At 41.3% G+C, this 22,386-nt stretch overlaps 1 protein-coding gene across 5 annotated transcripts in view; it reads right to left on the bottom strand.

Annotated features, from left to right (window-relative positions):
- The window catches only part of LOC140236666 (single-stranded DNA-binding protein 3-like), a 176,051-nt gene that overhangs the window by 53,544 nt on the left and 100,121 nt on the right, over nt 1-22,386 (bottom strand). For all 5 annotated transcript variants that reach the window (XM_072316586.1, XM_072316588.1, XM_072316587.1 and 2 more), the window contains one exon: nt 12,937-13,000. In XM_072316586.1, the coding sequence (XP_072172687.1) occupies nt 12,937-13,000 (64 nt within the window). The remainder of the gene's footprint in view (nt 1-12,936; nt 13,001-22,386) is intronic.

The raw sequence follows: 22,386 nt of genomic DNA, 5'->3' as shown, positions 1-22,386 counted from the left end.
ACATGCCAACAAGTCCCCCCACAGATAGCAGGACGGCTGCTGCGGCGAATCCCAATCTATCTCCATGCACTTTACTGGATACATCTTGGTTTTTCTCAGTCTTCTATACCAGGCACTATTCAGCAACAAGTGTTTTCAAAGTACATCTGTCACTGTGTATCAGACTCCGTGTTCTTTTATGTAAAATGTTGCATCTACTTGATATCTTTGGAGAGCAAATACGTAACCAAAACTGAAGACATGCATGCTTCTTGCATTAGTATTTGACAATAGAAGTGGGCAGGGAGAAGTAAATAGATCCAAACTCATGAAATATATCTGGAAAATGATCATTTCAACATTAGCTAATTCTAGGAGCTGTGCTGAAATTAATAACATACCCTTTTCACCATCTAGTTGTTGTTTTTTTTTTCAAATCTCTTGTATTTGTGTACTGTAAAACTGCATAGAGTGTGAGCCATGCCATATCTCTCTGCTACAATCTGTAAGTACTTGTATTTGTTCTTAGAAATGCACTACAGTAACAAAACTATATTTTGTATACAAATGAGGAAAACAAAGCGCAAGAAAATATGCATTTTTATATTGAGTAGAAAGAGATTATAACATATGGGAATGTTTCAGTGGTATCAATATCACAATGTTCCTTACGGCTGGTAATACAGAACCCTTCAATATGAAGCAGGCAAATGGTTTTTGATTTATGGTCACATGGGGGAGGGGTTGAGGGCCCCTACAGTCCTCTTCTGTTTTTATCGCTGTTGAGTGATTGAACATTTCTCGAGAATAATGCTTACAAAAACATACGGGAGACCCTCCGTAGTTCCCCATGAATCAATTACGTGCGGATAGATGGCAAAATACAGCACCCTGGCCAAAAAAAAAACTAAACGTGGATGACAGGACATTATTCCGTTGACATTATGAAAATATACAAACACAGCACCTCCCATCTGGCAGCAATTAATAATACATCGTTTGTTTTTTTCTCCTTTGTACAATTTCTCCCCCACCCCATGATATCATATCACAAGAGGGTTATAAATTGTGTTTAATAAGGGATGCATCACCCAAAGAGCTTAGGGTATTGGTGGAGGGGAAAAAAATCTGATTAATAAATTATACAGGAAATCGTTTTCTCTTTTGCTATCCTTTGACATGAATTGGTTCCCATACACACTGAATGATATAAGAGTGAGAGAAGAGGGAGAGAGAGAGACCTTTGTGCCTGGCCAGGTGTTGTGAACATTATTTTGCTGGGGCCAACTCGGTCATTTATTGCACTAACACGAAAATGCAGAGCATTAGCCACGCCAATGTGGCGACTCAACTCTCCCCCTGGGCGTAGAAATACATTATGAATAAATGGCTTTTACAGGGACCAAATGGAGCCTACATCTATTTGGCATTTGGAGGGGGGAAGTGTATGGATTCTTATATATCTAGTCGGCTCTCTTAACAAAACAAACTTAAAATATGCTCAAACCTGCTGAAATCACAATGTACCTGCTAAAATGACAGCTAAAATTGCCAAAGTTTCAAAATGGTCAAAGTAATGTCAAATCCAGCTTTAAAAAGATATCAAACGGATATACACATTCTAATAGCCTTAACAACAAGTATAGCTACTGAAAAGAAAGAAGTGAAGAACAGAAAGACTTCTTGCAAGAAATTGTACAGGATGGAGGTGAGGACCAATCAATTTGTGTATAAGCTAATATAGTGGGTGTGTTTTACATCTTACAATCTTCATACAATTAAAGTATAATTTACTAATATTAACTAATAGTGAAAAACACTACCAACAGGTACAAAACCCTAGTTTTAGTTCACTTTTGCAGGTTGCTTCAGGTTTGACCTTTCTTTTATTACTGAGCTGACATGCATTGTCCTGATCTCCCTTTTACTTGCCCAAAGAAGGAGATTACTTGCCAGGGGCCACCAATTGAATGCATATTAAGGCCTAACCTTTTATTTCACAGAGCACACAGGGTATTGGGGAAGAATCATCTCACTCGTAGCAAAGGAGCTTCTAAAACTCCTTGCTCCTAGAAACTAGCTACCCGGTGCGTGTAGCACAGATACATGGGGACCCAAGGTGGGAGGTCATTACAGGTCCTCCCAGAAAGTAGGTCAATAACCAATCAAGATGGTGATGAAAAGAAGAGGCTGAGGTCTATTGTGCCTGTCCTCTGAGGTAACCAGATCGTACTGCTTGCATCACAGCGAGGTAAAGAGAGAGAGATACGATGTGTAGAAAGATAGAAAGAGATAGAGTGAGGGAGGGAGGAAGCACTGGAGGTAGTTATCTGCGATAAAGCTTCTGATATTTGAAGAGCAGTGCCGTATACCACTTTGGATGAGCAATTTGTTTGTGTTGAATGTGTGGAAAGACGAGGTGGACTCTTTCACATCATTCTTTCTGTTTCTGAAACCACAAGTGTTTATTTTTTATAGATGCAAAATGCAACACTTTCAAGAAAATGTAGCACTTATTCATGAAATCAGTGTAAACAAAGATATTCCTTGTTATTCTAACACACCAGTCCTCTTATTATTAGCTCCTTAACTATCCGCCATGTTTATTCTACGGAAAGTATTGACTAATACAACAGCATCTTGAATGCTTGAAGTGTCCAAATGATATCCCCTGAGCAGATAGAAGAGCAACAACAAGGAAGTGCCATATTCATGACCATGAACTGAATCCTGTTATGGTATTCATCTCACAAAACATCAATCAAGCCTCATATATGCATTTATGTCTGCATCTGCAATGCATTATGGGATTCCCAGGATGTATTGCAAAGCCCCACCCCCCAACAGTAATTATGCTACGAACACCTCTTCAACTTTCCATTAAACTTTAAAGTAGCTAGCTTTATAGACAGATACATTGATGGGTGAATGGATGGATGGATGGATGGATGGATGGATGGATAGATACGCAGATTGGCATGTACGAAGGGTAAAAGACTTTTCCAATCCTTGAAGCTTCACAGAGCAACCAATTGTTTGAAAAGTCAAAAAACAGAACTTGGCCACCTGTGGCTGTACAGCACTGACATATGTTGGAAACCTGTTATACTATTTGCTTCACAGTCAGCAGATAATGCTAAGGGGGGGGGGGGGGAATGAAAAAGACCAGTTTTAAACTTACTGATGACTAGGAGATGCTCTTTAGAAGTACAGTTGTACATCAAAGGACCAAAGTAAAAGTCTAAAAGAAAATACTGAATACAAAATACAAAAATTCAGCCAGAATAAGCAAAGCTCAACAAAAAAAAAAGAGAGGGAGTACCTTTAAAACTGACTCCGCAAATTATCCGCAACTGATCTTCATCAAGATTTCTCAAAAGCTACCCTTACATATCCTCTGAGGGGAGGGTAGAACTTAATCACGCATTTGGTCCGGCACAAATTAAAAATGACTTGTTGACACGGCGAGGAATCCCGCTCCCATCGGCCAGTGGGCCCAGCGTTAACCGAACCCGACGTAAAATCCAATTTATCTAGATTGCAATCGACTCTTTGTGAAGAAGGCAAAATGAAGTGTGATGGGGAAGAAGGAGAGAGAAAGGAAAAGATGGGGGGGGGGGGAGAGGAAGGACGACCCACATACATGACTCCTTTGCCTCAGATACTCTACACCGTATTGATACTGAAAATATTCAAATTGCTATCGAGTATGAGGATGAATTGATTTTGATGACATACCGGGTGGTATTATTGACTTCATATGTTTCATCCATCTTTGGCAAATTGACAGACGGATCACTTTCTTGGATCTGTGATATTTTTTTTTTCTCCATGTTAATGCACTTGTACCTTTTGATTCATACACGATAGGAACCACACATTGATATGCTGTAGAACTATGCTATGAATGCCCGAATACATCCTCATTTGACCCGTCTACTTTCCTTTGTCAATATTGACAATTCTTATCTACAAACAGCTTGGACACATTTAGCATTATCATTATGTGCATTTACAAACGTGCAACTACAACGCACATGTCCATATGTTCACACACAGATGATGGAAGGCCTGTTCATACCCTATTTTGTTGGTTTTATTAGCATGTTTTGGTTTAACTTGTCATCTATCGTATTTTTCGTGTTTTAGCAGGCGCTATGAAGCAAGATTCGATGGACTGTGAACAGTGAATGAGAGACACTGGCCCCTGTGTGCAATGACCTACAGCTGTCTTCCTCCCCGGTTCTCCCTGGTTACTTCAATTGCTCGTGCCTTCCAAGCACTACCAACAGGTAATCACACCCTTTCATTTCCTTTCTTGCTTAAAGTTCTACAAAAAGATGATACCTGAATTTATCTTCACCTCCCCCCACCCCCCCCCCCAAAAAAAGAGAAAAATTGCCTCTTTTGCATTTGGTTGGTTTGCTTTACTATCTCTCTTTGTTACTTGCAAAACTCTGTGCATATTTCGATCGACATTTATCTGTAAGTATTCATAGGTTTTTCAATTCCCACATCAAAACAGTATAAGTGTTGTGCACTTGGGACAGGGTACACCCCAATCTTTCTCTCGCTTGGTAATTTTTAGCACTGGGATCGGGTATGTTTGTGCTGATAGGCTTTCAAGATCACAATGTTGACAGCTTCCAACACCCAAACAGGCACTCCGTGTGGTGATATCCCTTGCAAGATCATCTCAGCAAGAAGCACATCCCACGGTCCCTCCAACCCCCATCCCATCGTTGGGTCTTTCAATCCGAACAAACTCGCTGTCGACCTCGAACGCCGCATGAGATACACATCGCACCGTCTCAGATCACCCCCCCTGAAACGATCCTCACATCCCCTCCAGCCGCTTACCGTCTCACCACCCAAACAGACCCCTCCGCAAGGGCGTGTGCTATCATCCCGGGAGGTAATCTCCCTTTTCCGAGACGAGACGCAAATTGCTAACAAAATAACCCATTTCGCAGCGCAACTTGTCACATTTCCACCTCTGCTCCTCCTGCGTGGAGCGACTTGATTTATTTCTCATCGCCAGATTTATTTTGTTAAGTCTCACCAGCCTTTCTGATGGTATAAACACTGCTTCATCTTCGGGCCACGCCACAGCTTTTGCAAAAAACTGTCTCCCATTACCAAACCAACATGTGATTTCTACATAAACACAAACCTCTTTGCCATGTTAAAAGGGCAAATCAGAGTACAATTTCCGTATGATGGCATGCCTATCTCTTCATATCAACATACACCCAGCTCACTGAACTTTCTTGTTGCTGTCGCAATTAGGTTTGATGACTGATGAGGCTTCTGTTCTGAACTCCAATTCACTTTCACTAACATGCAGTCGTTATTTATTTCAGTTTTCATAGAGCAGCACTAGAAACCTGCTGGGGAAGTTGGAAAATAGCACCTGCTGCCTCTGTGTATTTCAAAATCTGAGTTGGCGAGTGAGGCAAAAATATCATAGCAAATCCTACTGTCTGTTAAAGTGTTAATGTTAAGTTTGACAGGAAACTCAAGCCCAAAGCAATTTGGGATGGTGTTTTGATACTGTTCTATTCTTGTAATTTCTTTTCAGCTTATATTCCTTGCATAACCATAAAATTCATGAAGTATCCAGTTAGAAGACAAACACATATTATAGTACTTTGAAATAGTAACAATGGCTATTCTTGTCATCTCAAGCACATTAACTGCTGCTCGTTAACACCAGCCCAACACTGTACTTCCAACTTTCCAAACTTTTTTTTTATGGTATCATCCTCCCTTCCCCCTCACCTTCCAAAACTCCTCTCCCCCTCCCAAACATTACACATCTCCCCTCTCATCCATCTCTCTCATCACTAACAACACTACTTTCTAGTTACCATTTCCCTTTACCTATCATACCCCTCCCATACCCCCTCCCCCCTAGCCCCACCCAATACCCCTCTACCTTGCCCTTCGTGGATGACAAACTTCCAAATATCCCCTGCTCTGCCCTCTGCAGTGGTCCTGCAGCCAACCCCAGTGCCGGTCATTTATCTCTGCCTATTCCCTGTCATCATTCTGCAATTAAAGACTCCAAGTGACCATTTGGAAAATAATACCAGCGGGCAAGGCAGCGGCTACAATGATGATGGTAGAGTGCGTGGGGGATCTTGCTGGATATCAGCTAGGCCCTTGGCTTCCAGTGACAGCATAGCAGCAGACCTACTACCGGCCACTCCTTCTTCTCCTCCTACCGGCTCCAAATCTCGCCCATACATCAGCGACTGGAAGAACCGCTGACAGGGTAAGCAAACTCCCGACCTACATCCTTCCTGTTGTTGTTGATGTTTCCAATGTGTCTTCTCTGTCTTAGCATCTGCGATTCGTGCAAAAACCCAAAGTCTTTAAAGCCATTTTGTCTGACTATTTGGACTTGAGGCTATCTGTCGTTCCCATTTCTTCTGATCTGCCCTTTTGTCCTCACTCGCCCCTCCCTGGGCTCCGACCTAGTTATGTGCCAGAATAATTGGCTTTATCAGCGACTGATGATGCTGCGACTGAGGCAAAGTTCTATCGAAAGAGAGTCATCTCCATGTACTTTAACCCTGCATGTTCTAAGAAAATCACCAGGGCTCACATTTTCCCAGCGACAAGTCAAATCTGGAGGCCATAAGCAATGAAGGGGTTGGTGAGCAGTAAGATGATCACTCCCTTTTTGTCCATCATAAAACTAGACAAGAAAATATCCCACTAATGGCCACATTATTATCATATGCATGATGAAATCTGCAAAATACACCAGGCATTAAAACCACTGTAAAGGCACTGTGTACCATGGGAGTAGAGCACTGTGTATAGTCAATTAGAATGATCATGGCAAATAAAGGGTTAACCTGACAATTAGCATTCAAGCCTCATTTCTGGGCATAAAAGAAAAGTCTAGAAAAATGCTGTTTACTCTAATAGTGTGAAGGGCTACAGAAACAAATGTATCCATGTGTGCTCATTTATCAACGTTCGCCATCAATTTGACAATTTCCATGCGCCGTGACAACTGCCCTGAGGAATGCAGAGTATTTTGTTGTCAACAACGTTCTCTATCAAATCCCTGAAACACACTCCCTGTCAAATGCCTCCTCATCCAAAACAATCAATCCAACAAAACGAGATCTTGACTGGCTACAAATCTCTGGAGTCGGGGAAAAAAAAGAGAGAGAGAGAGAGAGAGACTAGAAGAAATTGCATCAAGAATGAGAGCTGATACACCTTCAGAAAGAAAGGACAGTGCAAGATATCTGAAGCACTTACAAATATGAAAAGATCATTTCTCTCTACTGCCCGGCAAACGAGATGTGCTCAGTTTGCATCACGTAGATATTACATGTCGTGCATGGACACTCGAGAGCATTCATCCCCAGTGGACGAAAACTTGTAGGTGGAAAGGGGAATGCGATACAGCTATACCATTCACACGGAAAATTTCATACGAAGACAACTGATCCGGTGTACTTATTGGGACTGGTTTATCACTCCAGAGGTGTTGGAATGTTCCTAGGCTGGGCAAGAACATTTTGCAAAGGACTAATCTTCCCATTTGTTCAGGCCAAAATTAACTGATTCAGTAGATGGAATAATAGCCATCAGTCTGATTTTAAAATTTCACAATCAAGGGACTTTTGAAGACCAGATTGAGTGGAATAATACCCCTTTAACAAATGCATCCCCCAATCATATGCAAAATAATGTGAAAAATTCTATGAAAATTGTATTTGTCCACATCATTTTGGAACTTATGTTCACAAACTCCAAGCCTGGTTTGCGATGTGGATACATGAATTATGTGGACAATAGCAGCATTGAAACAATGTAGATTACTCCGGTCCTGCCCCCGTTTTACAACCAAATAATGTGGATATCATCCAAACAATTGAGTTTATGAAAAGGGTACAAATGGGACAAGGTTTATATAATACATTGTAGGCTCTAATACTGTCATGAGGGTGGAAATATGCCTATTATTTTGTCTATCATTTTGTCTAAAATCATGAGGGTATAAAGGAAAATCTTCAGTTCCATGAAGGGGTGACCTGTCATGTCATGGTAATGTTTTATAATCCTAGGCACGCTTCATACTTCTAAGTTATGATGTGATATTATCAATCCGCAGTCACAATTCATTAAAGTAACAAATGGCCTTTATTCACGCACATTATATCTCAGACTACCCCCGCTGCAAATGTGTGAAATCAACACTTTGGAAAAATGTTCTTTTCACAAACCTTAAACATTTCAGTGCACACTGCTCTCAATACTTTTCTTCCAGAGAGCTCCTAAAAATATTTAAAAAAAAAAACGAAAAAGCTCCTTTCCTTCCTTCACAGCAAAAACTAGCTCACTCACACACACACACAAACACACACACACACACACGCGCGCACGTACACACACACACACACACGTAGACACACACATACACACAACTCTTGATTGACGACACCAGGCCCTACTCCATTTACAAAGTGGACGTGTTGTGTCGCATGAATAGCTGCATTGATAAGGAGCCAGGGAAGAATGAGAGGGGCCGCCGGGCTAACGAACATACAACATGATACCTGTGTGTAAATCAGAACGGCTTGTTGCATTTTTCATTCCCTACTCATTTTTCTCAGTTTCCATCCCAGCCAAGACCATCCCTCTCCTCCCCCCCCCCCCCCACCCACCCCATTTAATAGAACAGACATCTGTTTTGTTTTGCTGGAAGAACAAGCTCATCAGCATGTACTGGGATGGGATAAGATGCTGAAAGAAATGGGTACTCTCAATTCACCTTCACTCCACAAAACCTTACTCCTGATGTGTTTCTTTTCCACATATCAGGGATGATATTGAGGTCTGATGAAAAAATCGGAAATAAAAATTTTTCAGGTGATTCTGATACATGGAAAAAGCAAAATGTGTGTAGACTTGAGAAAAAAAAATCTGAAATCAGATTTAAATCTACAGAATATCATGCCTGACATATCAAAAAATGATTCTTTTTGGATATTGTGACATACATCCAAAAAAAAAATGGAGAGAACAGAAAAATAAATAAAATGTGCTACGCTCAAATTCCATGAGATGCTACAATGACAACAATACTCAGCATTATCTCACACCCAGCAAAATGCATGCCTGTTAAATCTTGAAATCTAATTAAAGGAAACGAGTGGAAAAAATATAAATGATTGAAAAAATTTGAATCCTCACTCGTATAGAACACATCGCTATCACATTGTGTCACCATTTAAACCTTCAACCTTTTGACAAATGCCAAGCTAAATGTCTACAACAGAACTTGTTACTAATGACACATTCAGCACACACAATACTGAGCCAATTCAAAAACTCAGGGGCAATCAAAAGCAGTTACAAAAAAAAAAAAATAATACATCAAAAGAATACATTTGAGACTTGAATGTCTCATGGATAGCTATGTCAATTTATATCTAGCCAACTTGAAGATTTTTTTTTTTTTTTTTTTTTTGCTATTGTCACTGCTTGACACTACATTAGTGTGTATTACCTTTAATGCTGGTGTAATACTGGTGTAAATGCCAATACATCAATCACAGCTCCACCTCACATACACAGGCACACACAGAGTAGCAACATTTTACAGCCTATCCATCCACACACAAACTCACACACACACTCACACACACACACACAGACACACACACGCACACACCCAGACTCCCTGATGTGAAATTAATATCCCCAAATTAATCACATCGGGAATGGCAGGCATTTGAGAGTGATGTAATAAATTCTGATTCGGGCGAAATCAAACGGGGGAGGCATTAGTCTCACAGCTGTGTGGTGTCCCTGGTAAACGCATGATAGGTACCGTACCAAGAGAGTGCCTGACGTCCCTTGTTTCACTAGCTAATACTTATCCTAACTTCAAGTTAACCTAATACCAATCTCTGTTAATGTTCTCCCAGGTTTCCCCCCCCCCCCCCCTTAAAAAAAACAAAACAAAACAAAACAAAAAACAACTTTTCCACTGCCTTGGGACATACCCCTTTTGTTTCAGCTTGTAATCTGAGATATGACACTTGGGTCACTGTGTCAATAACAAAGAAGAAGAAAAGCTGAATCACATTCCGTTTGAGTCAACAGTCCATCAGTTCTGACGCATTTTCAGTCCTAGAAATCTGCACAATTTATGGGCCTATGACTGTTGGGAGGGCTCTATACCCAGTGCTCCAGAGGTGGGAAATTCCCTAAAATGGAGCGTGACACGCTCGAGTTCAGGCAAGCACAAAGATGGAATCATTCTGGGTCATCCCATCTCAGCGTTTCTCTCACCTTCTTCTCCAGGCTCTCTGTTTGTTTGTTTGTTTGTTTGTTTGTTTGATTGTTGTTGTTGTTGTTTTTTTTTTTTTGTTGTTTTTTTTTTTTGGGGGGGGGGGGGGGGTAAAATCCTGACTCCATGGACCAATGGCATGGGATGGTGAGGAGTGATGTCAAGGTCAGAATACCACCCCCCCCCCCCCATATCAGACGATCTACTCAGCTAGGGGATATTTAGTTTTGTTGTTATTGTTTCTCTGTCTGTCCAGACAATTAGACCAAATCAGGAAAGTGTACATTTGAGATCGTCAAACCTATGTACAGTCACGTAAGTCGAATAATCGCCCAGATCGACGGTCTTTTCAAGTCCTCTTCTCTTTACATTCTATTGATTTTAACCCCTCATAAGTCGAATTTTCTCTAAGCTGATTCTATTTCTACAGTCAAAATAGATCCGACTGAGGCAAGGTTGACTTGAAATTTCTTCAACCCTGACTACCCACTTTCGGTTATGCTGACACGAATCTGGAAACTACTAGCCCAAATCACACTGGCACTGCTATCCCACTAGAAGTTAGCACATAAACATTATATACAGTTGAGGAATACTCCCATCAATCCACAAATTTACAGAACAAATTATCTGCGAGGAGAATAAATTTCCACAACGGGAGCTGTTTGTGAGAGATCAAGAGATCAAGAGATCGAAAAGAATCAGCTATGTCTTTCAATACCCAAATATATGTTATTGATCTTCGTCTGTTATAGAGCTCAGTGCTGTCATGAATATGGATTGATTCTGTGTTTTCCTGCAACAACACATACTACATAATTATGATAGACGAACATCGGTCCTTTTGTCTACTGGTAGTGAAAAGTGAATCCACACTTATCAAAGTTAATATTTCACTAATTCCACCCTCTGTGCCATTTGATCACTGACGACTTATCCAGGTGCACGACGATTTATCAGCGCATCTCTCTGCTGTGCTCTCTCTGTCCTACCGGGCCGCACACCATCGGATGAGGGGCGGACAGGAGATAAGACGGAGGGGAGGGGAGCAATAACTCCGCGTCTCATCGCCAGAGCTTGACGGCAGAGGAGATCATCTTTGACTGGACTTCCCTCCTCACAGTCACACATCATTACAACATCCTCCCGCTCCCCCCTCCCCCTCCCATCTCCCATGCCAGCATCTCTCCTTGCTGTACAGCTTCTTACCCTCACCATGAGGTCACCGTGGCAACGTTCATCTGGACAGCGAGGGCCCCGCTCCGGCGGCCCACTGAGATGGTAAGTCTCCACTGCGAGTGGATCAGATCAGCTCAAATTGGCAGCTTCTGTACATAACTTCATTCCCTGCCCCCATGAGTCTCGGCACTTGCAATTCAGTTCATGAATCTTGATTCCTTTGTTTGGAATCATACTATCCCATGCTGCACTCGTAATTAAATCAAATACACCTTCCTAATCCTAGATTGCAGCACGCACTTTCTTAAAATTAAGCACCCACTGTACATCACTCCTCATCAATACATCTTGCTCCACTGGCGATATTTCTGCCGCACATTCGTCAAAGATTCTGGGGATGATGTCCGGGCCCCCAAACCATCGAGTGTTGCCATCGATTGTGTCACGTTTCAATGTTCAGCAAAGGAATTAGCCACGCAGATATGATCAATATTGTGCTTATCATCAACTGCAACTAATTTGCACACAGGCCCTCGTCGATTTTGTGAGGACTTCTGTCCTTTAAATGATTTTACAAAGACAAAGCAATAGGCAAAAATGCTGGGCCTTTGATGCAGCATGTTCCTTTCTTGTGTGTTTGTTTTTTCTTTATTTTGCTAAAATGCTGATACAGCAAAGACAAAAATTGCTGAGGTTTGCCAAATTTTTCTGCACTATGCAACGCCATAAATTTCATTCTACATTCCTCTCATTTCTCCCCAAAAAATCCGTGCCTATTTTTCCCCTCACAGAAATACGATTCTGAATTCCATTTCAGTCCAAGAAAGAAGGGAGATATATCCCTGTCGTCCATTTCGGTATGGTACGGATGAATCATTTGTCCCCAGGACGAGATTATTTGGGCTATCGAATCAACAGGCACTCAAAAATGAGACAGCCCCGCCCTGCACTAAAAGCCTTGTCAATCCCGCAAACTCCAGCTCCAGGTGACTGCATAAAGCACGCACTCAAACTCACACACACACACACACACACACACACACAAACATACACACAAAAATACACACACACAGCGCACACACATACACATATGCGCATATGCACTTACACACATACATACATACACACACAAACACACACTTAGCAAGAAATCTAGGCAAACCCATTTCTCTTTTCATGCACAATTCAAGCAATGTTTCTGTCTCCCTCTCTCTCTCTCCTTTTCATGTTTTAGTATGCTTCTTTCTGTTTTCTCGCTAATACCAGTAGTCTCCCAAAAGCAAGCTGAAGGGGAGAAATTTCTATTCAGGAAGAGGAAGGCAGGTGCTTTCCGATGGCTGACGAAATATTCAGATTAAACACACAAAACAACCCAGAGAAGGAATATTAAAAGAAAAAAAAAAAAGCACACACACAAACACCAAAAAAAAAAAAAAAAAAAAAAAACCTCTTACCCGGCTGCCTGGATGGGTCCATTGATTGCATCATGGCTTGTGAATTGGGTGCTCCTACTGGGGGCTGTAAAGAGGGGGCAGGAGGGGGGAAGGGGGGCAAGAGAGAGAAGGAGAGATGTTAAAAGAAACTATGAAATATACATACATGCAGGCATGAACAACATTTTCAGGTACATTATGTTTCACCTGTCTGAACGGATTAATCACTCCACATAGATGAATATGTATTACGTCGCCACAGCAAAACATACTGTGTGTACGCGCGTACACACATATGCACACACAAGCAACATGCATGTTTGTCTGTACCATTCAACAATCTTTCAATGCGTGATGATCCAGTGTTTTGGTATATTCCTTACAAGGCGTTAACAGTTTGCGTAACGGACCGTAATGTATAAAGCACTCCCTTGTGCCCCTACGTTCACATAGTGGGAAAAGAAATGCCACAACGCGAGTGGATGCATTTCAGTTGATTTATTGTAAAACCAGACATTTTTGCATACATTTTAGTTTTGCGCATAACGCGAGAACCAAAATTCGCAAAATTGAAATGCACGCGAAAGTTTCTGTCTGAACTACATATATATACATTGAACGCCAGTGACAATTCGTGAAAATTTCATGCTGAGAAAAAAGCCATCAGCTCTTATTTGCACCAAAAAAAAAAAAACCCCAAAAAAATTCATTCCGTGAAATTTCTTGCTTTACGGTAATCAGTGTCGATTATCTTTTGATAAACTGCACTTCCAAATTTACTACCCATCATGCAATCGCGTACGTATAGCTACTCAGACTCTTCATTCAAAAGTCTGCTGTTTAATTTCACTGCAGAAGAGTTTATACAAGATTTGTTCATATCTAATGTTTCAATAAATGCAATATACCTGAAAAATTACCTGGAAAAAAAAAAGACTTGAAAGTAAGCTATAGAGATGTGTACTGCAAAAACTTGCACTGTAGTGCACTCACAACAAAACATGACCAAAAATGCACATAAATATGATGCAAGAAGAAAAGCAAGGCATTAACGGTTGTATTTGCACGAATAGACCTCATAGACTTAAACATCAAGTGAAATTTCTTGTGCGTAAATCTCAACTGCTACAACTCAACACAAGTCCATATTTGTTCTATTTGGCAGAAAACTCCTGATAAATGTGACTAAACCAAGACTAAACTTTACCCTCTGTATACTTTCAGCCGCCTTTTTTTGCTACATTCTGTATACTTTATAACATTTAATACAAATGCAAGAACAGGCTGCACAGTATTTTCTACTCTCTTTAAACAACATGTTGAACAGGATGGCATTACGGCCATCCTGTTGAACATGATGCATGGATGAGATAAAGAGACTGTATGTTTTACATGAATTAACTCCCACAATTTTGACAAATCTAATATCAGGCTGCGCCACAAAGGCAGTTCGTTAGCGGAGAGCCATTTCAGCCCCGCATCCAGCATCTAATATCTGGTATCTCCCATCTCTCCTATCATCTACACCCTACACATTTTGTTTATATGCTTTTTTTTGTGAGTGTGTGTGTTTTTTTCTCTCTTTCTTTCTTTTTGCCATATAAATTGTTGGGGAAAATATGTTGGCATGATAACGTTTGATGGCCCCGAAACTCTTTTGATGGCTTTGCTTTAATAGCTTGGGTAATTTACCCATCTCCAGCCCTACTATATTATGTCTGTCCATAATTTGGAACCACGAAAAGGCACTTAGCAGTCAGCTCTCCCATTACTACTAATGGTGCATACTCCGAAGGGCCTAATCTACTTTCCACATAAGAAGCTCATATATTTCACTTGAAATCCTTTAAATAGCTCCCTCCAGCTCACTGTAAGTTTCAACAAACATATGTATGGTGCACAGCCTTTTTTTTTTTTTCTTCTTCTTTTTTTTTTTTAACAACAAAAAAAGCCCACGACAAGAAAAACAACTTTTGTCTTACGATAACTACCCATCTTCCACAGTAATTGATCACGGCTGTAATTGTCTTTTCTTTTTCTTTTCTTTTTTTTTTTTCTTGCTTGATACAAGAAAAAAAAAAAGTCACAAATGAAACTTTGCGCATTGGAATACCTGAATACATCAATCGGCATATTCTCTACACAGCCCACTCTCATTGTTACCAATACCTTTAGCTCTATAGTGTATCTGTTACCATCTGAAACAGACAAAAAAGGCTGGTTATGGCAAATGGCCTTGAAAATGTATCCTAGGTTTGTTGGTCTTTTTCTAATATATCTTTTAAAACATTCTAGTTGCTCAAGAGAGGAAACTTTTTGGCTCAAGACATGGGCAAAGCGAGATTGCAATCAAATTAATATATGATTCGCTTTCAAGTGCTATGAGGTGCTCAATGCTGGTTTGACCCCCCCCCCCCCCCCCATCCCTGGCTTATACCAAACCTCCAGACCCCAAAGAAATGATTGGCTGATGACAGTCATCTCTTCATTGGGTACTCTGCATGGTGTACACACTGCTGTCATGACATCTTGGAAGACACTTGTACAAGAGTACGTTGTAAATGAGGTTTCATCTCAGCTCCCCCCCCCCCCTGCCCCCCCCCCTCCCCCCCCCCCCCCCCAAAGAGAAAGATAGAGTGGATGGGCTCCCTCATCAGTAGAAAACCTTGCCCCTCCCATTCATTAACCCTTTCATCCTCAAATCCCATTGACATTGCATATAGATATGCTGCTCTTGAGAGTGAGAGAGCTAGTAGTCATGTGATCACTGGCTGGTGAATTGCAAGCGGCACTCATCCCCCACGTGACTTTATGTCAGCTCAAGATTTTTGCTACGACAGAAACTACCCTCCTTCCCATATACCCTATCTCGCAGAAGTGGTATACCGACATTATATACTGTATGCATTTTTGGGTATCTCTCATAATACAAGTCTGCCATCTAAATGACCATATCTGTGTAAATATACATGCTCATTTATATGTTGGTAAGTTCATGTATCTGTCTGTGTTGATTTGTATCTTTTCTCTATTATATTTATAGCTGGCTAATATATCTCTCTATCCATTTATCTCTTCATCGATATATCTATTTATCCATATATATCTCCATCGAATAATAATGTACATATTCATGTCAAGATAAATCTTCATTGCATATTGGGTTCTGCACAAAAAAAAAAAAAAAAAAAAGGTTTAACATCCATGTGATCTTCTCAAAACACTTTCCCTGACTTTAAAAATTTAAAAATTTCAAGAAATGGTGATGATTCATCTATTCCAGAAAATGGCTAACAATATCTCTCCTAAAGAGCATCTCACTTTTCTTCTCAGAAGCCCTAATGAGGTGCTACAAAAGAGAGTACACAGACACACACACACAACACACACACACACACACACACACACACATAAACATATCAAAAGAAAAAAAGAATGCACACTCCAGAAGGGAGCTGGAACAGCTCAAAGGCTCAAAAGCTGCAAAGCTACACTAATGATTGATGCTGAATGGCTACACTGTGAAATGGAACCTCCTTTATCATGTCCAGACAAATAGGAAAACGGGCCATTCAAATATCCTGCCACAGTCTGCCGGGATGGGGGGGAAAAAATAAGGAAATAAAAGAAGAAAAAAAGAAATGTGCCGGTAATCGACGGTCATGCATCTCCAGCATGATTATCTCCTAAAATGCATTGCCTTGAATACAAGTTTCCCAATCCTGTCGTCTTAAAGTTTTCACTCGCAGAAATGGGAATATGGGGAAGGGGGGGGGGAGGGAGGGAGGGGGGGCTTGGCCAAATTGGAACGATTCCCCAAGGTGCTTGTGAAATGCACTACTGACAGAGCAGCTCACTGATCGATCTTTGCCAAGGTAATAAGAGGATGCATTATTCAAAAGCTTTATGATTTAAAGATAACCAAGGGAAGGAGGGAAAAAGAGGAGAAAATAAATAAAATCAAAATCAAAATAAAAGTCCCTTTACAGGCAAAGGAGACAAAATAACACGCCATTTGGCATAACAATTGCTTAACTATTGGGATGACTGTATACACTTCTCTTCATAAATGTGTTTATTTGCAACAACCTGAGCTACTGTGTAAGCTGTTGTTTTCGTGAAGGTTTATTTTCACAAATTTTGCAAATTACTATTGGACGGCAAATTTAAGAACACACGAAAATGTCAAGGATAATATTGCACTTATGCTTGCCTCGGTGTCAATTCGGAAAACAACATCTCATGGAAATGTCTGTGACCTCCCCATTCGCAAAAATATCCGTATGGCAGTATGCCAGGTGTGCATATGTTGCTGTATGAAGCCCTAGCTCGGAGCTAACTCATACACTGCACTCTCTTCAATACTTGGGCAATTATCTCTGCATGTTCCAATGCTCAAAGTTTTCTTAGTGTGTGTGTGAAAAACAAATGACGTTGAGGACGTGCAGATATGATCATTTAGAACTGCTCAGCATATTTCTATTCATAATATACTTATCTAAAACAATTTCTTTTTGTTCGATATTACTTGAGTAACAATTTAGCAATTTTCATTTAGCCTGATGCTCCTTGCAAAATGCTGAAACTCAAGTGCTTTAGAGCAAGCAGGCAAATCTAAAGGGAGTGGAAGTGTACAGTGTAAGCTACGAAATGGGAATTAGCAGCATAACAACAACGTTGTCACCAAAATGTCTCAAGTACAATAATAAATGTGCAATAACATGCTAGGAATGTTGGAAAAGTCTCAATTTTTCTTTCTTTCTTGGTCTGTTATACTGGAAATCCGTTATTGGGGCAGATCTCATATATACTTATATATTTGTGCGGTACAGAATGCTAAATATACAAGACCCGGGAAGGACAGACTGAGGATTGGAAGGGAAAGGGGGGAGGGGTGGGGCTGGAGATCGCAATGGAACTTGAAACGTGTGCCTCATTTTCTTCCATCAATAATGGTTAGCTTAATCAAATAACTCCCCACTTCAATTATTTGCCGGTTCTGATTGATTGCAATCTCAAGCAAATTCGATCCGCAGCAATGGGGTTAGATTTACTTTTCCCTCCGTGCACGGTATTCCCCCCTTTTGTCCGGCTCTCTCCTCTTTTGCGAGAGGTATCCGTTTCCAGCAGGAGTCTACTCATTATTCTAACCTGCTCCCCTTAACGGTGACTCCGTATCCTCTGTCCAGCCCATGGATCGCTAATGCCTAAGTACTAACTGTGTTCATCATTTGTTCCTTTTTTTTTTTTTCTTTTGAGTGGTTACCACGGCGATGCATCCTTCCAGCATCTTATTGCAGTTTCTCTCCGTTTCATTTTCTCAGAAGTTTATGCTTCCACAGTATCTACTTAAACAATGTGTGGTGCTGATGCCCAGATGGCTTAACATTTCTGTTTCCGTATACTGCAAATACAAATCTCAATATGATTATGCACTGTACGCTCAATCAAATTTCTTCTAATAGCATGTATTATTCATCAACTATGGGCTGTGCAGGATGTGCAGATTTTCCGAGGATTTTGCAGATAAAAAGACTTAGTTGATACAAGGAATTGCTGAAGATTTTTAACTTCTTTTCCTCGGGAGATTATTTATTTGTGATTGAATTCACTCATTCACTCGTTCATCTGTGCATTTTGTTCATTTATCCACTGTTTAAAACAGGCTTTACAGGACCAGAGAGTCACCTCAGACGATACATTTCCTCAGCATCTGTCACCATCCAGGAGCACACGGCTTGAACGGGAAAACGTGTAGGTATCAATCACGACTCGGCCGGAGAATGTCTCTGCCATGTTTTGGAGGAAGAAGGCCAGTACTGGCCTTTGGTTTTTGTTTTTTGTTTCTCTCTCTCTCTCTCTCTCTCACTCTTTGGAGCTTCCACGAGGCTTGGCCAATGCAACTCACCTCTCTGACAGTTTAATTTGTCTGCCCGACCATCGCCTAGCACCAGCTCACATGATCAATGTTGCCTGTCTCACTGAAATTGGTTTCAGTCACGGACCCTAATATTGCATATTAGCAGCCGGTCACATGATCAACCCCCGTAATCGGAGAGGAAAGTTTATATGCCTCTTCGGTGCCGACCATTACCGGATATGAGCAGAGCTCAAAAGCATGTTCTGCTCATATGGCCTTTGGTTGATATCACTCTAAAATACAACTAAGACATGTCCACTGCCCATTTTTACTTTCACATAACTTTGGAAAGGACTCGGGGACACTAATAGAATTCTTCTCAACCCACAATGTTTGATGGGGTATCAAATTCCCCCTTTTCAATCGGATCTCATTCAATATTGAAGTAATGATTGTGGTGCTCATTTGATCATCATCATCATCATAATGAAACACTACAGAATTCTATCTAGACCTAGGTCACTCTGTGCAGTATGTAGTCCGTCACATTTTTTCAAGTCCGGTCACTGCAGCAAAACTGTCATACTAAAGCAAAAATTGCATTCATAATCACTGTAGAAATCATTAGAAATTTCGTGATTCATCTCTCAGTTGAAGAGGTAAGTTATACAAAAGGTCGTCCATTGTTTTCGGACTATCCATTCATCTCCCACTGACTTTCATTTTATATCATGATGCCAATAGGTATTCATCAACTGCAGCAGCTTTCTAACAAGCTACTTACTGTATGCCCCATACATTTTGCACATATTATGTTCTGTTTATCAGCACTGACGGACTATTCTGTGAGTATCTGACTTTGTGAACGTGAACCATAGTGGCAAAATGAGAAAACTCTGCAAAATACCTCCCTTTGCATCTCGTCATTGCATTTCTCCTTCAACAAGGCATTATTTTTTTGCAAGAAGTTAATTTTACGGCAAGTCTCTAAATTGACAAAAAACACAAAATATATGGGTTGTATTGTAGTTCGCTAGATTTGTATGAATCAATCACGTTTTTACCCCCCCCCCCCCCCCCCATCATGAGGGGTTATTAGTAGTATGGTTTGGGGGGAAATGCAGTTAAACATCTCACCACAGTTTGAAATCCATACAGATGTGAAGCCCGGTAATGCACTCCTATAAACCTCTCTATTGTTTATATTTCTGAGCAACAGACAGGGATGGCATACGCCCTACCATGATTGACTGCACGGCGTCCCTCACCGCTCCGCTCTAATTGCATTCACCGACTGCGAAGACGAGGAGCGCGGGAGGTGCTACAAGGCTCCGGACGGATGGAGGGGGTGGCCTCCGCGCCTCTTCCTCCCATGCCATTATCCACCCTGGTTGTTTGTGTGTTTCTGGACGCTGTCCTCCCACGCCTCTCCTTAAGGAAGCCATTCTTTGAGGGTAATAGCCCCAATGTGCATTTCATCCACTCCCCTGGCGTTCCCCCAACTTTCCGTTATCATCCCGTGGCTATTTCAAGTTTAAATGTTGTACATGTAGCTTCATCATATTTCTTGAAAACCACTTTGCAAATGACAGCAGCTCAGATAAAAAAAATCTTTACAGATGGAAGGGGCCAGAAGGAGAAGAAAAAGGAGCGAAGAGGTGCAGGCTACTCGTAAAATAAAATGAAATAAAAGGAACTTCCGTAAGTGGTCTGAATGAACAGCTGGCATATGGTTGATCATGAAATGGATAAAAATGTGACATTTCATCATCTGAATTATTACCCCTGAAAAATACCTCTTACAAAAGAAATGCTCCTTGTCAATCACTTGTATTATCATGGGGAGGGGTATCCTTTACAGCAAATTGTCTCATCATTCCCGAGAGTGACAGCCGGAATAGACTCTTATCCTGTAGTCGTGCTGCATCATTCTACTGATAATGCTGATGACCTTTGCTGTCTATTAGCTACAACTACTTTTATACATAACTCCCTTGTGACCATTCACAAATTAGGGCTGCACTGCATTTAACCCATTGAGGACGACTTGATTTTGCTACAACAAGCATTTCCCATAGACACTTGCCCGAGTATACTCGGGACTCGTCCTTAACAGGTTAAAAGGTACCCCTTCCAAGAAGGCAGCCATCTTCTGTGAAAGGCAGGAGTGGCTCTTGGGAGATCTAAGCTCATGGCAGCTTAAGATGGTGGTACACAGTGAAGCCTCGTTATAAGGTTGGATATAACAAAACCCTTAGTAATTTGGCAGGTCCCAACTCTTTGAATCTGATGGTTTTTGAACCCTGATATGATGACAAACCTGACATAACCAGGTGCTTGTTAAAGTTTTAGGTACTCATTATAATGAAGTTTTCCCTGCATGTGTCATTGAAATGGGCAATTTGTGGTGCCCACACAGTTTGTATTGCTCTTCACTGCAGAACAAACAAAACGAAACAAAACAAAATGATTATTAAAAGCACACTAGGTTTGTTTAAAAGATACTGGAAGATGGCTTTGGTGTTACATGGGAAAAAGGGAGGATCCTCACTTTCACTTTCTGTTCTCACTTTCACACACATAGGTACACGTATATTTTGGACTGGCTTGGACTGCAATCTCCAGATAGAATTTTGGCTGCAACTCAAGAGGGCCTCTCCTGAGTAAAGAGAAATACGGACTACCTCCTTTAGCTCAGCGTGAGTGACGTGGATGAAGCACATCAAAAAGGTCCAGTAATGACCTGAAGGTAAGAACAAACATTCACTGCCCTCCAGAGAACGCCATCTCTAAATTTCAGTAGTCTCCATCCCGTGATTCTAACCCCCTCCCCTCCAATCCTATCCCTTCCCTTTCCTCCAAATGTCGGAGAACGAATCCGGCAATTACCCTTTACAACCACACTGTATCTTGATTGATAGATATAAGGAAGATTAGGCAGGGCAGGGGCACAATCATCAGCACTCATCTTCCGGGCGGAGTCCATCCTTATTACCCCTCTCCCTTCCCCCCCCCCCCCCCCTTCTTACTCCTTGCCCGGCAGCAATGACGGGAAGGATTCTGCATCCGTGCACCTGTTTGCCTGCCCGAATCCCTTCCCTTCATCTCCTACATAATGCATGCCTCCATATCCCACTGTTTTGATTGTGTTGTCACATTAAGATGTCACCGGGTTGCTATGGCTCAGCGGACGCATGAATGCATTCCCGACACGACACGCCAGATCTTCACCTCCCCCATCTCTCCTCCTGCCCTCCCCGCCACTCACCCATCAACTCCCAACCTTACCCTTTCCTGTCTCGTTCCATCCCCTTCTCCGAGCTCAGAAATCCCAAATTCAAGTCCACGCACAGGCACACTGCATATTTTTACAAATGGCAACAACATGTTACTACTACCTCTTCAAGATCAAAATATGTCTACCCTCTATGGCATAATCCTCGGCCCATTGTCATTTCCCCTCTACCGTAATAGCGCTCATTCTCATTCCTCTTATTCTTCCCCTATTTGAATGCAAATTGTTGCGGATGACATTTAAAAGAATGATGAATTTCTCCGCCTCCTCTACATCTTCTTCTCTATTTTTTTTCCCCTTAACCAACAATCTTTGG

The sequence above is a fragment of the Diadema setosum genome, chromosome 13 (assembly GCF_964275005.1).
Source record: "Diadema setosum chromosome 13, eeDiaSeto1, whole genome shotgun sequence".
NCBI lineage: Eukaryota > Metazoa > Echinodermata > Echinoidea > Diadematoida > Diadematidae > Diadema > Diadema setosum.
Note: the sequence above shows the minus strand (reverse complement) of the source record. Positions and strands in the feature narration are given on the sequence as shown.